At 37.1% G+C, this 14981-nt stretch overlaps 1 protein-coding gene across 1 annotated transcript in view; it reads left to right on the top strand.

The window, feature by feature from the left end:
- Positions 1-14981, top strand: part of CFAP44 (cilia and flagella associated protein 44) — a 123892-nt gene that overhangs the window by 90673 nt on the left and 18238 nt on the right. Inside the window, exons 26-27 of the mRNA XM_068968454.1 lie at positions 1737-1940; positions 2874-3069. Coding sequence (XP_068824555.1) covers positions 1737-1940; positions 2874-3069 — 400 coding nt within the window. The remainder of the gene's footprint in view (positions 1-1736; positions 1941-2873; positions 3070-14981) is intronic.

Raw genomic sequence — 14981 nt, 5'->3', positions numbered from 1 at the left:
TCATCTGCAATTTTTGGGGATAGTTTTAGGATGGCTGTTAACTCTTCTCTAAATGCCTGGTAGAATTCCCCTGTGAAGCTGTCCAGCCTGATTCAACTTCATTCCTGGTAATTGGTCTGTTCATTGCTGTGGTGTCAGTTGTACTGCTTTTTCATTTCTGATTTTATTGACTTAGGCCACCTCCTGTTTTTTTCTTGATGAATTTGGATTAAGGTTTGTCAATTTTATCTTTTCAAAGACCAGCCTTAGTTTTATTGATTTTTTTCCCTTCAGTCTCTATTTCATTGGATCATACAGTTCTTGAGGGAAGGGCCACATATGCTTCTGATTCCTCTGAAGTGTCTAGGACAATTCCAGACATATAGTAGATATTCTGTAAGAAGTTTTGATTGATTTAATTTTAACTAGTTATTAATTTAACAAATATTTATTGGCCATTCTATGTGTAGAAACAGTGTAAGCTAGATAGTAGGGATGCAACAATTCCCAAGCCAGACATGTACTCTATCTTCATAAAGCTTACGGGTATAAAGTGTAGTGAGAATAAAACAAGCATAACCCTTACAACCTTGTACACCTATGTGGTATAGTTGCAGAATGGTGCTGCACTAAATACAATATAGTCCTGTCTCCAAAGAAGGTTAAAAATAATTCAGATTTATTAAGCCAGCATTAAAGGGGAACCCACTTAGTCTACAGTCAAACATTAAAAGTTTAATTTTTCTTTTCCTTGGTTTGTTTTTTGTTTCTGTTTTTTAGCTCTCTGAAATTCTCTAGCAGTTTCACTGCCCCAGACCCACACATGTCTTCCTCTTTCTCAGCCTTAGGTTGAACCCTCACTCACTATAAGCGTTACATAGTCAAGGCTTCTCATCATGTACAGCCTAATGAAAAACATGGAATGGTGTGTATTCTTCCTGTTGTACTAATTTCTTTAAGAGAATCTGCCCTTGGGGCTGTCTTTTGCTTTCTTTATCTCCTTTGTGATGGGACAAGGGAGAAGCTGTGTCAAAATCAAAGTAAAACTGAGGATTTAAGATCATTTGAAATGGCAGTGGGATAAAGTCTAGACCAGGCCCTGAGTTACTTGAGTTCTTATCTGTAACAAATTAGTTTTGGTCTCAAGGAAATCATTTTTAGTCTCAATTTCTTCATCTATAAATAAACTAAGAAAAGAAGATTGAATAAATTTCTTATGGTTCCACAATTATATTTATCTGTTTAAAAATATTTGCTATTCCATAGGTTTGAAATTTTTCAAAATAAGGTGAGGAAAGTAAAAATTTTTTAGTGCTTATGGTGTGAAGGACAGTGTAGAGATACTGTGGGGATGGAGTAGAGACAAACATAAACAATATCCATGAAGAGCTCATAGTCTCCAACTTAAACAAAGATTTAATCAAGATTTATTATAAAACTGATTTAAAGTAGGAAGGACATTCTTGATCAATGGGTTAATCAATGATGAAGAAATAGCTAGAGACTGCAACTTCCTCAAGAATTCCTACCATTTAATAAATTTAATTTATAATCATTTAATACCATTGATGAACTGATTTATGTGACTACATACATACACATGTGCCTACTCACCCACCTTTATAATTTTCCATCCAAAATAAGGGCAGAATAAACAAAATGTTTTACCCAAACAAATCAGTATTGTTGGATAGTTTTAAAGATGCAGTTATCTGTTTTAAGCTTCTAACATACTCTCAAATCCTTTTCCACCTCAGATCAAAGAACTGATTGTCACCTTTGATGCAGAACTCCGTCTCCTGAGACATCAGAAACTGAAGTTAGATACTCAGATGAAATTATCTGACCTGCACCATGTCACATTATTTCAGGAAATGCTTCTCCTGAAGAACTTTGAAAAACAGGAGAACGTACTGCAGGAGCGTGTTAATTCATTAGACAAAGAGGCACAGGACATGCAAGTAGGAATGGTCACAAGATTGCTAGCTGGCGACAGCCTTAGTTATGGAGGGGACGCGATTCTTCTTTTCTTCTTCTTAATTTCCCCCCTTGTTCTAGTCTACATCTCCTTGTCTTCTCTTCATCCTCCTTTTTCCTGTTATTCCTGTTTGCTCTCAATTTTTGGTAACCTTGCTTAGGGAACAGTGAATCATAATTTTTCGTGAATTTGATCTGATATCTTATAAAGTAGGAGAATGAATTTTTCAAAAGTGACCCTTATGTTTTGTTTACCTATGGATTTAAAATTATTTTTGTTGTTAGTAGCTTTCATGTGAAGTTTTTAATTATATATTATCATTATGAATGAACATACTTGGAAAAGGAGATGGTAAATTTCTTAAATATGATAGCTACTTTCAGAGTAATACATAATTGACTAGCACAGGAAATTTTCTTTATTATATAAATATGTAAATTTAAGGAGGTTAATTATACCATCTATCTTTGTCATAAAGGAAGAAAGAGTCTATTAGATAATGCATACACAATAGTGATGTCAGTTTGTAGATGTATCAGCTTCACTAAGAGCAAATTTGCCTTTTTGTTTTCGGTATCTTGTGTTGATATGAAAGAGTCTTTTTTGAGAGCACATACAGAAAAATATTAGCTGACATTCACATATAAGTAAAAATTTTGAATTAATTTAGTTTTTTGAGGAAGTTAAACATCAAAAAAATCTATCTTATCTGATTCTGACCTTAATTGATTTTTACAAATGAATTATAAATTTAACCAAATGAATGACTCTGCAAACATCAGAAATGTAAACTTCTATTAAGAAGATTTAAAAATGTTTGTAGGCTGTAACCTTACACTGTAATGTACATTATTCTCTGAACCCGATTTATCAGGAAAATTTTATTTATTATTTGTTCATATTCTTTTTCATTTAGTGGAAAATAAATGAAACTCTTAAAGAAATGGAAGAGAAAAAGAATGAAGTAGCCAAGCTCCAGGACCAAGAAAAAGCACTCTATGCTGGTTTCCAAACAGCACTTGGAGAAAACAATAAATTTGCTAATTTTCTTATGAAAGTACTAAAGAAGAGGATTAAGCGGGTGAAGAAAAAAGAGGTCGAAGGAGATGTCGGTTTGTATTTCTTTCTTATATATGATTCTATTTTTTCTCCAGCATGAAATAGAGAAATAACTAAGGGACATATTACACACTTTTTCTTTTTTTTTTTTTCACTACAACATAGACAGTGTAGAGGCACTGTGGGGTTCCAGAGGAGAGGATATAAACCTTTAGGTCTCTAACCATCAGAAGTGTGTGTGCATATGGTATGAGATAGCATAGGGTAGTTTCATTTAACAAGCACTTCTTTTCATGTTTACTTGACACCTGTGTATCTTTCATAAAATTTCTCGTCATGTCTTTTGCCCATGTTTGAATACAGTTGCTTGCTTTTGTACTGTTGAGTTTTGAGAACTCTACGTGTTATATCCACTAGTCCTTTGTCAAATATGTGATTTGCAAATATTTTCTTCTAGTCTGTAGCTTGGTTTTTCATTATCTGAATAGGGTCATTTGCAGGACAATAGTTTTGAATTTTGTCAATGTTCAATTTGTCATTTTTTCCTCTCTTGGACTTTGTTTTGTGGTCAAGTCTAAGAATTCTTTGCCTAGCCCTGGGTCCCAAAGATTTTCTTTTTTTTTCTAAAGGTTTTATAGTTTTGATGCATTTGGAGTTAAGTTTTTTATAAGGTAGGAGATTTAGGTCAAGGTTTTTGTTTTCTCCTAGGAATGTCCAGCTTTTTTTAGCACCATTTGTTGAAAAGGCTGTCTCTCTTCCATTGGATTGCCTTTATCTTCGTCAAAAATCATTTGAGCCTATTTGTATGGACCTATTTATGTGTTTTTTTTTTCTTTTTAATTCTGTTCTGTTGATCTATGTGTCTATCTCTTCACCAATACTATGGTCTTGAGTATGGTGAAGTGAAGTCGCTCAGTCGTGTCCGACTCTTTGCGACCCCATGGACTGTAGCCTACCAGGCTCCTCCCTCCATGGGATTCTCCAGGCAAGAGTACTGGAGTGGGTTGCCATTTCCTTCTCCAGGGGATCTTCCCGACCCAGGGATCAAACTCGGGTCTCCAGCATTCCAGGCAGATGCTTTAACCTCTGAGCCATTGGTTTCTAAAATCAGGTAGACTAATTCCTCCCACTATTATTCTTTTTAAAAATTGCATTAGCTATTCTGGTTCCTTTATATTTCCATGTTTATTATATATATATATATCTACAAAAGATATCGTTGGAATTCTGACAGCAATTGTGTTAAACCTCTATCAGTTTGGGGAGAATTAGTGCCCTTCCTATATTGAGTCTTCCAATGCATGAACAAGGCATGTATTTATTTAAAGCTTTGATTTGTCATCAACACTGTGTAGTTTTCAACACACAATTCATGTTCATGTTTTACCCCCAAAGTACTTCCTTTTTGTTTTTTGAGTAATTTGTTTTTAATCTTGGTGTCCACATATCCATACTAGTATATAGAAATACGGTTGCTTTGGGGATATTTATCTTGTATCTTGTAACCTGACTTATTCTAGGAGTTTTTGATTGATTCCTTGGGAATTTCTAGCTCTAAAGGGCAGTTTTATTCTTAGTCTGTATGCCAATTGCCATTTCTTGCCTTATTGCCCTGGTTAGAATATTCAGTACTATCTTGAAATAGAGTGCTAAGAACAGGCATCCTTGCCTTAGCCCAATCTTAGGGGGAAAGCAGTCAGTCTTTCACTATCAAGTATGCTGCCTATACCATTAAAACCACCTGTGGGTGTTTCTTGGATACTTTTTACCAAGTTCAGGAAGGTCTCTTCTGTTTTGTTTTTCATGAATGAGTTTGAATTTTATCAGATTTTTTACTGCATTGATGATTATGTGACCTTTTTTTTTCTTTAACCTGTTAAGATGGTGGATTATATTGGCTGATTACTAATTACAAAACTAGGCTAGCATTCTGAAATGTTGGGTTCCTGGGTAGCTCAAATAGCAAAGAATCTGCCTGCAATGCAGGAGACCTGGGTTCGATCCCTGGGTTGGGAAGATCCCCTGGAGAAGAGCGTGGTAACCCACTCAGTATTCTTCCCTGGAGAAGAGGAGCCTGAGGGGCTACAGTCCATGGAGTCACAAAGAATCAGACACGTCTGAGTGACTAACACTTTCACTTCCTGGTATAACGTGAAATTCTTTTTATGTATTGTTGAATTCTGTTTGCTAATATTAAGAAATTTTATGGGAGGAGAACAAGCTGGCAGAGGAGTAGGTGGACATGGAGTGCATCTCTCTCCATGGATACATCAGGAGTACACCTTCAGACACAGAAGTGCATGCAGAACACCAGCTGAGAGCGGACAGGAGTTACTTGACCAGAGGAAAAGAATATATAGAACCATGCAAAACTCGGTAGGACAAAGCAACTGGGGGAAAAACAGGAGTGTTGGTAGGACTGGACCTGCCCTTGGCAGGTGGGGGAACTGAAGCTGGGGTCCGATCCCCACATCGGGGCAATTGTCTGAGTCAGAGGAGAAACATTTAAGGCTGAGAGTGAAACAGCTGATCTGTGGCAGCCTAACTGGAATGAGACTCAGACAGACCTTGCCGTAGCCATACATACCCTGGACAGGAATGCTGGTCCCCTGGAAGGCACAGGGGCTGGGAGCTGGAGTTTGGGGAGTGTGGAGCCATCCCAGGATGAGGTCTGCTGTTGATTGTGGAGAGATGGATCCAGGGGAGGTGAGGGAGGAGATTGTGATGGGAAATGCCTGTGGAGGAAAGCCGGGCAGCCACCTAAGCAAGGCGATACTCCTTAGTCATGTGTAGGGAGTGGAGCCATCACTATAGCCTCTCTCTCCGCACAGGCCAGCATCAGCAGCTGAACAACAGAGAGGCTGGCTCATCAAATGCCTGAGGCACTGCACTACAGAGTAGGACCCCACCCAGGGTGCCCCTTTAAGTGCCTGACGTGCCAATCTACAGACTAGGACCCCAGCCAGGGGGTCCCCTCTATATGTCTGATGCTCCGAACAACAGAGAAGGACCCCAGGCAAGGGAGCCCTCTAAGTGCCTGAATGGGCAGAGCTAAGGAGAAAGCCTGGCCAAAGAGGCCTTCTGATCACTAGCTACAAGAGGCTCAAAAAAAGGCTCTGATAGGACCACAACTCGTGTGGCCGAGGCAGTCCATGTCCCTGCACACTTGGCACTGCCAGGGTCCCTGCAAACCAAGCAGCTGCACCACCTACACACTCAATTCTCACGGGGGCAGAGCTGCCACAGGCAAAAAAAAAATGTCTTGTGTCTATGCATACAGGGTCGCTTCAGTAGTGTCCGATTCTTTGCAACCCTGTAGACTATGGCCTGCCAGGTTTCTCTGTCAGGGAGGGGGGTTCTCCAGGCAAGAATACTGGAGTGTATTGACCAATACTGGTTGCCATACCCTACTAGAGCACTATATTTCCTGCTGCCCTGGCCATCAACCTCCCTGAGTACCTGGTGCTGCCAGAACCTCTGTAACCCAAACAGCTGCACCAGCTCCACACCTGGCCCTCACAGGGGCAAACCTAAGTCCTCTAGGGCAGCCTCAGGAGCAAACCCCAGTGGACGAGCCACATGCAGAAGTGGAAATAAAACCACAGTTGAAACCAAGGGGCAGTGTGGCTAAGGAAGAAGTCCCAAAATCTTCCCATCAGCTGTACAAGCTGCAGGTTAAATCCACATGGTCAACTAGGCAGACTCTGTTGATGGAATATATGAAAGGTCATTGAGAGCTCCCACAAAAGAAAATGTACAAGTTCTGATAGCTGTGGACATTGGAGGCAAGAACACACAGGAGTAGGACCAGATTAGAATCTGAGCTGCCCTCACAGCAGGTCCAGAGATCAGCACAGTGTTGGAGGGCATCCTAGGGAGGTGAGGTGGACTGTGACTCCCAGCAAAGGAAAGGACTCTGAGAGCAGTGACTCAAGGAAAACATTTATTATTCTTATGTTTTGACTTTCTCTGTAGATTCTTTTGGATTTTTTTCCCTTTATTCTCTCCACCTGTTGTAGTTGTTGATTTTATTGGCACTATGAAATCTAATTAAGCTTTTGAGCCTGTTTTTTTTTCTCAGTCACATTTTTTACTGCTGTTATAAACCTCTGCCTCTACATTGGGCTTTTGCAGTTATGTGGAGTTTTCCTTTTTTTCCTCTCTTTTTTTATTTTTAATTTTTAAAGCCTATTATATTTTTTCTACATTTATTCCTTTGTTTGCCTTTCCTACTGTTCTTTTCCCCTTGCAGTCAATCTTTAATGTATATACATCTTCTTCACTTACCTCTGTTTAACTTTGCATATCTATTCTTTCTTTCTTTTCTTTCTTTCCTTTACTCTCAACATTTTGTCAGTTTTATTTTCATTGCTTTATTCCCCAGTTGGCAGCTTGCTTTAGTTTTGTTTTCCAGTTTTTGCTTTAATTAGTTTTGTCTTTATAGATATAATTTTTGGTTTTCTTTGTTTGCCAGGTCAATCTACTGTACTTTATTTTTGGTTGCACTGTTCTGATTTTGCTTATGGGTGTATATGTGTGTGTTTATATTCAGTCACACTTTTTATTGTTGCTATACACCTCTGCCTCTACATTGGGCTTTTGCAGTTCTGTGAAGTTTTCCTTTTTTTTTCCTTTTTTCTTTCTTCTTCCATTTTCCTTCTCTTCTCTTTTTTATAATTTTAATTTTTTAAAAAACCTATTTTTTTTACATTTATTCCTTTGTTTGCCTTTCCTACTGTTCTTTTCCCCATGCAGTTTAATCTTTAATGTATATAAGTCTTCTTCATTTACCTCTGTTTAACTTTGCATATCTATTCTTTCTTTCCTTTCCTCTCAACATATTTGTTAGTTTTGTTTTCAATGCTTTATTCCCCACTTGGCACCTTGCTTTAGTTTTGTTTTCCAGTTTGTGTTTTAGTTAGTTTTGTTCTTAACTGGTAAATATAAATTTTGATTTACCTTGTTTGCCGGACCAATCTACTGCACTTTATTTTTGTTGGACATTTTTCACTTTGCTCATGGGTGTATATGTACATGTATATATTCCATGATTTTAATTATTATTTGCCTGATTTTGTAACTGCCATTTGTCTGGGGTTCATCTTTGGTTTCTCATTTTTGGATATTTGTTTTAATCTCATTTAATGCCATAACAAACCACATGTAGAAACTTTGTTCCTGACCAGAGATCAAGCCCTGATGAGCCTTTGGAGTGGGAGCACTGACTCCAAACACCTAGACCACCAGAGAACTAACCCTAAGGAGTATCAAATAGTGAGAACTCACAAAGGAAACCACTTGAATACAAGACCTGCCATCACCCAGTCACCAGTAGCACCCTGTGTAGGACACCTCATCTAAACAACAAACAAAATGAAAATACAAACCAAATAATCAGCAGACAGGATTACCACCTCACTCAGCCTTGCCCATCAGAGGAAAAACAAACAACCAAACAAAAAATCAGCACAAATCTCACCCTATACAAAGCTCACACAAACCACTGGACCAACCTTAGGAGGGCAGAAACCAAAAGGAAGAAAGAATTCAACCTTGAAACCTGGCAAAAGGAGACCTCAAACACAATAAGTTAAAAAAAAAGACAAAAAGGCATAGAAATACTACACAAATGAAGGAACAAGATAGAAACACTGAAGTCCAAATAAATGAAGAGGAAATAGGCAAAGTACCTGAAAAAGAATTCACAATAATGATGGTAAAGATGATCAAAAACCTTGAAAACAAAATGGAGAAAATGCAAGAATCAATTAACAAAGACCTAGAAGAATTAAAGAATAAACATACAGAGACAAAGGACACAATGACTGAAATTAAAAATACTCTAGAAGAATAGCAGAGTATCTGAAGCAAAAGAACGAATCAGTGAGCTGGAAGATAAAATGGTGGAAATAATTTCTGAAGAGCAGAATAAAATAAAAAGAATGAACTGAGGATAGTCTCAGAGACCTCTGGGACAATATCAAATGCACCAACGTTTGAAGTATAGAAAAAAAGAAAGGGTATGAAATTTTTGAAAAGATTATAGTTGAAAATTTCCCCAACATGGAAAAGGAAATAGTCAAATCCAAGAGGCCACAAAGAGTCCCATACAGGATAAACCGAAGGAGAAACATGCCAAGACACATACTAATCAAACTAACAATGACTAAACACAAAGAAAGAATATTAAAAGCAGCAAGGGAGAAGCAACAAGTAAGATACAAGGGAAACCCCATATGCTTAATAGCTGATCTTTAAGCAGAAACTCTGCAGGCCAGAAGGGAATGGCAAGATATATTTAAAGTACTGAAAGGGAAAAAACTGCAACCAAGATTACTGTACTTGGCAAGGATCTCATTCAAAATTAATAGAGAAATAAAAAGCTTTTCAGACAAGCAAAAGTTAAGAGAATTCAGTACCACCAAACCAGCTTTACAACAAATGTTAAAGGGACTTCTATAGTCAAGAAATACAAGAGAAGAAAATAGATCTACAAAATCAACCCCAAACATTTAAGAAAATGGCAATAGGAACATATATATCAATAATTACTTAAAATGTAAATGGATTAAATGCTCCAGCCAAAAGACACACACTGGCCGAATGGATACAAAAACAAGACCCATATAAATGCTGTCTACAAGAAACCCACTTCAGACCTCAAGACACATATAGACTGAAAGTGAGAGGATGGAAAAATATATTCCATGCAAATGGAAAGCAAAAGAAAGCTGGGGTAGCAATCCTCATATAAGACAAATAGACCTTAAAGAAGATTACAAGAGATAAGGAAGGACACCTCATAATGATCAAGGATCAATTCAAGAGGAAGACAGAACAATTGTAAATACCTATGCCCCCAACATAGGAGCACCTCAGTACATAAGACAAACACTAACAGACATAAAAGGAGCAATTGGCAGTAACACAATAACAGTAGGAGACTTTAACACCCCACTCACACCAATGGACAGATCATCAAAACAGAAAATTAATAAGGAAACACAAGTCTTAAAGGATACATTAGATGAGATGGATCTCACTGATATCTTCAGGACATTCCATCCAAATTCAGAAGAATACACCTTCTTCTCAAGTGCCCATGGAACTTTCTCCACGACAGATCACATCTTGGGTAACAAATCAAACCTCAGTAAAATTTAAGAAAATTGAAATCATATCAAGCATCTTCTCTGACCACAATGCTATGATTTGTAAGATATCAATTACAAGAAAAAAACTGTAAGAAACACAAACCCATGGATGTTAAACAACACATTTCTAAATAACCAACATGTTACTGAAGAAATCAAAAGGGAAATGAAGAAAATTCTAGAAAAAAATGACAATGAAAACACAACAACTCAAAACCTAGGGGATGCAGCAAAAGCAGTTCTAAGAGGGAAGTTTATAGCAATACAATCCTGCCTCAAGAAGCAAGAAAAAAATAAAATAGACATCCTAACTTTACACCTAAAACAACTGGAAATAGGAGAACAACAACAGCAACAAACTGAAAATTAGTAGAAGGAAAGAAATCATAAAGATCCGAGCAGAAATAAATGAAAAACAAATGAAAGAAACAATTGTAAAGATTAATAAAACTAAAAGCTGGTTCTTTGAGAAGATCAACAAAATTGACAAGCCTTTAGTCAGACTCATCAAGAAAAAAAGAGAAAGAATCAAATCAACAAAATTAGAAATGAAAAAGGAGAGGTTACAACAAACAGTGCAGAAATACAAAGGATTATGAGAAACTATTATGAACAACTATATGGCAATAAAATGGATAACCTGGAAGAAATGGACAGATTCTTAGAAAAGTTCAATCTTCCAAGACTGAACCAGGAAGAAATAGAAATTATGAACAATCCAATTGCAAGCACTGAAATTGAAGCTGTGATCAAAAATCTCCCCCCAAACAAAAGCCCAGGACAGGGAAATTGTATGAAACATTTAGAGAAGAGCTAATGCCTATCCTCTAAAACTCTTTCAAAAAATTGCAGAGGAAGGAAGACTTCCAAACTCATTCTATGAGGCCACCTTCACCCTGATTCCAAACCCAGACAAACACAACACAAAAAGAGAAAACTATAGGCCAATATCACTGATGAACATAGATGAAAAAGTCCTCAACAAAATTTTAGCAAACAGAATTCAGTAGCACACCAAGAAGCTCATACACCATGATCAAGTTGGGTTTATTCCAGGAATGCAAGGATTCTTCAGTATATGAAAATCAATATGATACCCCATATTAACAAATTGAAAGATAGAAACCATATGATAATCTCAACAGATGCAGAGAAAACCTTTGACAAAATTCAGCACCCATTTATGATTAAAACTCTTTAAAAAATGGTCATAGAAGGAATCTACCTCAACATGGTAAAGGCCATATATGATAAGCGTACAGCAAACATTATTCTCAATGGTGAAAAACTGAAAGCGTTCCCCCTAAGGTCAGGAACAAGACAAAGGTGTCCACTCTCACCACTATTATTCAACATAGTTCTGGAAATTCTAGCTACAGCAGTCAGAGAAGAAAAAGAAATAAAAGGAACCCAGATAGGAAAAGAAGTAAAGCTCACACTGGTTGTAGATGACATGATACTATACATAGGAAACCCTAAAGACGGTATCAGAAAATTACTGTAGCTTATCAGTGAAGTTAGCAAAGTTACAGGATACAAAATCAATAGATAGAAATCACTTGCATTTCTAGGAATATTCAATATCTAGGAATAAACTTACCTAAAGAGACAAAAGAACTGTATACAGAAAATTATAAGACACTAATGAAAGAAATCAAAGATGACATAAACAGATGGAGAGATATTCCATGTTCCTGGGTAGAAAGAATCAATATTTTGAACATGACTATACTACGAAATGCAATCTACAAATTCAATGTGATCCCTATCAAATCAGCAATGGCATTTTTCACAGAAATGGAACAAAAAGTTTCACAATTCATACAGAAAAACAAAAGACCCTGAATAGCCAAAGCAGCCTTGAGAAGGAAGAATGGTGCTGGAGGAATCAACCTTCCTGACTTCAGATTATACTACAAAGCTACAGTCATCAAGACAGTATGGTACTGGCAGAAAAACAAATATAGACCAATGGAACAAGATAGAAAGCCCAGAAATAAACCCATGCATACCTTATTTTTGACAAAGGAGACAAGAATATACAATGGGGCAAAGACAGCCTCTTCAATAAATGGTGCTGGGAAAACTGGACAGCTACATGTAAAACAATAAAATTAGAACACGTCCTAACACCATATACAAAGATAAAGTCAAAATGGGTTAAAGACATAAATGTAAGACAAGAAACTATAAAATTCTTAGAAGAAAACATAGGCAGAACACGTGATGACATAAGTCAAAGCAAGATCCTCTGTAACCCACCTCCTAGAGTCATGGAAATAAAAACAAAAGTAAGCAAGTGGGACCTGATTAAACTTAAAAGCTTTGCACAGCAAAGGAAACTATAATCAAGGGGAAAAGACAACCCTCAGAATGGGAGAAAGTAATAGTAAATGAAACAATTGACAAAGGATTAATTTCCAAAAATACAAGCAGCTCATACAACTCAATGACAGAAAAGCAAACAACCCAATCAAAAAGTGGGGAAAAGACCTAAACAGACATTTCTCCAAAGAAGACATACAGATCACTAACAAACACATGAAAAGATGCTCAACATTGCTCATTATTAGAGAAATGCAAATCAAAACTACAATGAGATACCACCTTACATCAGTCAGAATGGCCATCATCAAAAAGTCTACAAATATAAATGCTGGAGAGGGTATGGAGAAAAGGGACCACTCTTGCACTATTGGGAATGTAAATTGATACAGCCACTATGGAAGACAGTATGGAGATTCCTTAAAAACGTGGAATAAAACCACTATATGACTCAGCAACCCCACTCCTAGGCATATACTCTGAGGAAACCAAAATTGAAAGAGACACATGTATCCCAGTGCTCATTGCAGCACTATTTACAATAGCTAGAACATGGAAGCAACCTAGATGTCCATCAACAGATGAATGGATAAAGAAGTCATGGTACATTTACATAATGGAATATTACTCAGCCATGAAAAAGGAACACATTTGAGTCCGTTCTGATGAGGTGGATGAACCTGGAACCTATTATACAGAGTGAAGTGAGTCAGAAAGATAATGTATTCTAATGCACATATACAGAATCTAGAAAAATGGTACTGAAGAATTTATTCACAGGGTAACAATGGGGAGACAGACAGAGAATAGACTTATGGACATGGGGAGAGGGGAGGATAGGATGAGATGTATGGAGAGAGTAACATGGAAACTTATATTACCATATGTAAAATAGAGAGCCAATGGGAATTTGCTCTATGGCTCAGGAAACTCAAACAGGGGCTCTGTATCAATCTAGAGGGGTGGGATGGGGAGGGAGATGGGAGGGAGGTTCAAAAGGGAGGGGATCTATGTATGCCTATGGCTGGATGAGATGGCTGGATGGCATCATTGACTCGATGGACGTGAGTCTGAGTGAACTCCGGGAGTTGGTGCTGGACAGGGAGGCCTGGTGTGCTGCGATTCATGGGGTCACAAAGAGTCAGACACGACTGAGTGACTGAACTGAACTGAACTGATGGCTGATTCATGTGGAGGTTTGGTAGAAAACAACAAAATTCTATAAACCAATTATCCTTCAATAAAACATAAATTAAAAAATTTATGTCTATATTCATGAGGATCACTATACTGTCTTTATACTATATTTGGTTTTGAGTATCAGGAGAATACTAGCTTCAAAATATGAATTGGGAAGTCTTCTCCCCTTTTTTGGTGAAGGAAATGGCAACCCACTCCAGTATTCTTAACTGGAGAATTCCATGGATAGAGGAGCCTGGTAGGCTATAGTCCATCTGGTCACAAAGGGTTGGGTGTGACTTAGCAACTAAGCAACTCCCCTTTCTGATTTTTCTGGAAGATACTGTATAGAATTTATGGCAATTCTTTAAATGTTTGGTAGAGTTCTCCAGTGAAACTATTTGGACCAATAGATTTCTTCAAAGTAGTTTTACAATTAGAATTTCAGTGTTCTTAATACAAAACTATTCACATTATCTCCTTTATATTGGGTGGGTTGTGGTAATTTGTATTTTTTGTGGAATTGGTCTGTTTCATTTAAGTTGCCAAATTTATGTGCATAGAGATGCTCATTGTATTTCCTTGCTATCCTTTTAATATCTGCATGGTCTTTAGTAATAGTGTCTGTTGCATTCTAGATATTGGTACCTTGTTTCTTATATTCCCCCCCTTTTTTTTTTTTTTGCAGTTTTATTAGAGGTTTGTCAATTCAACTGATTTTTTTGAGAACAAGTCAGCTGTTTGTATAAGTGATTTTCTCTGTTTACTGCTGTCCATTTTATTGCTTTCTGTTCTTATTGTTACTGTTACCTTCCTTCGGCTTGCTTTGGGTTTATTTTGTACTCCTGTTTTTTAGGTTTTCAGGTGTGAGCTTAAATCACTGAATTGACAATTTATTCTCTTTTCTAATTTAGTACTATAAATTTCTCTCTCAGCACTGCTCTAGTTGTATTCTACAAAACTTGAAGTTAATTTTCATTTACACTCAGGACAGTGTAATTTTAAAATTTACATCATGACTTCTGGATTCCATGGATTATATAGAAGTGTGTTGCTTAGGTCCAGGTGTTTTGAGATTTTCCTGTTATCTTTCTGTTATTGATTTCTAGTTTGATCCAGTTGTGGTCAGAGAACACATTTTGTGTGATTTCAGTTCGTTTTTAGTTGTTGAGATTTGTTTTACGGTCTGACATATCTATCTTGGTGTTATGTTCTGTGAGCACTTGCGAAGAATGCATTGTACTGTTTTGTGTGACATGTTCTATTACTGTCAGTTAGATCCTGTTGATTGATGGTATTGTTCAAGT

This window comes from Capricornis sumatraensis, chromosome 1 (assembly GCF_032405125.1).
Source record: "Capricornis sumatraensis isolate serow.1 chromosome 1, serow.2, whole genome shotgun sequence".
Classification (NCBI taxonomy): Eukaryota; Metazoa; Chordata; class Mammalia; order Artiodactyla; family Bovidae; genus Capricornis; species Capricornis sumatraensis.
Note: the sequence above shows the minus strand (reverse complement) of the source record. Positions and strands in the feature narration are given on the sequence as shown.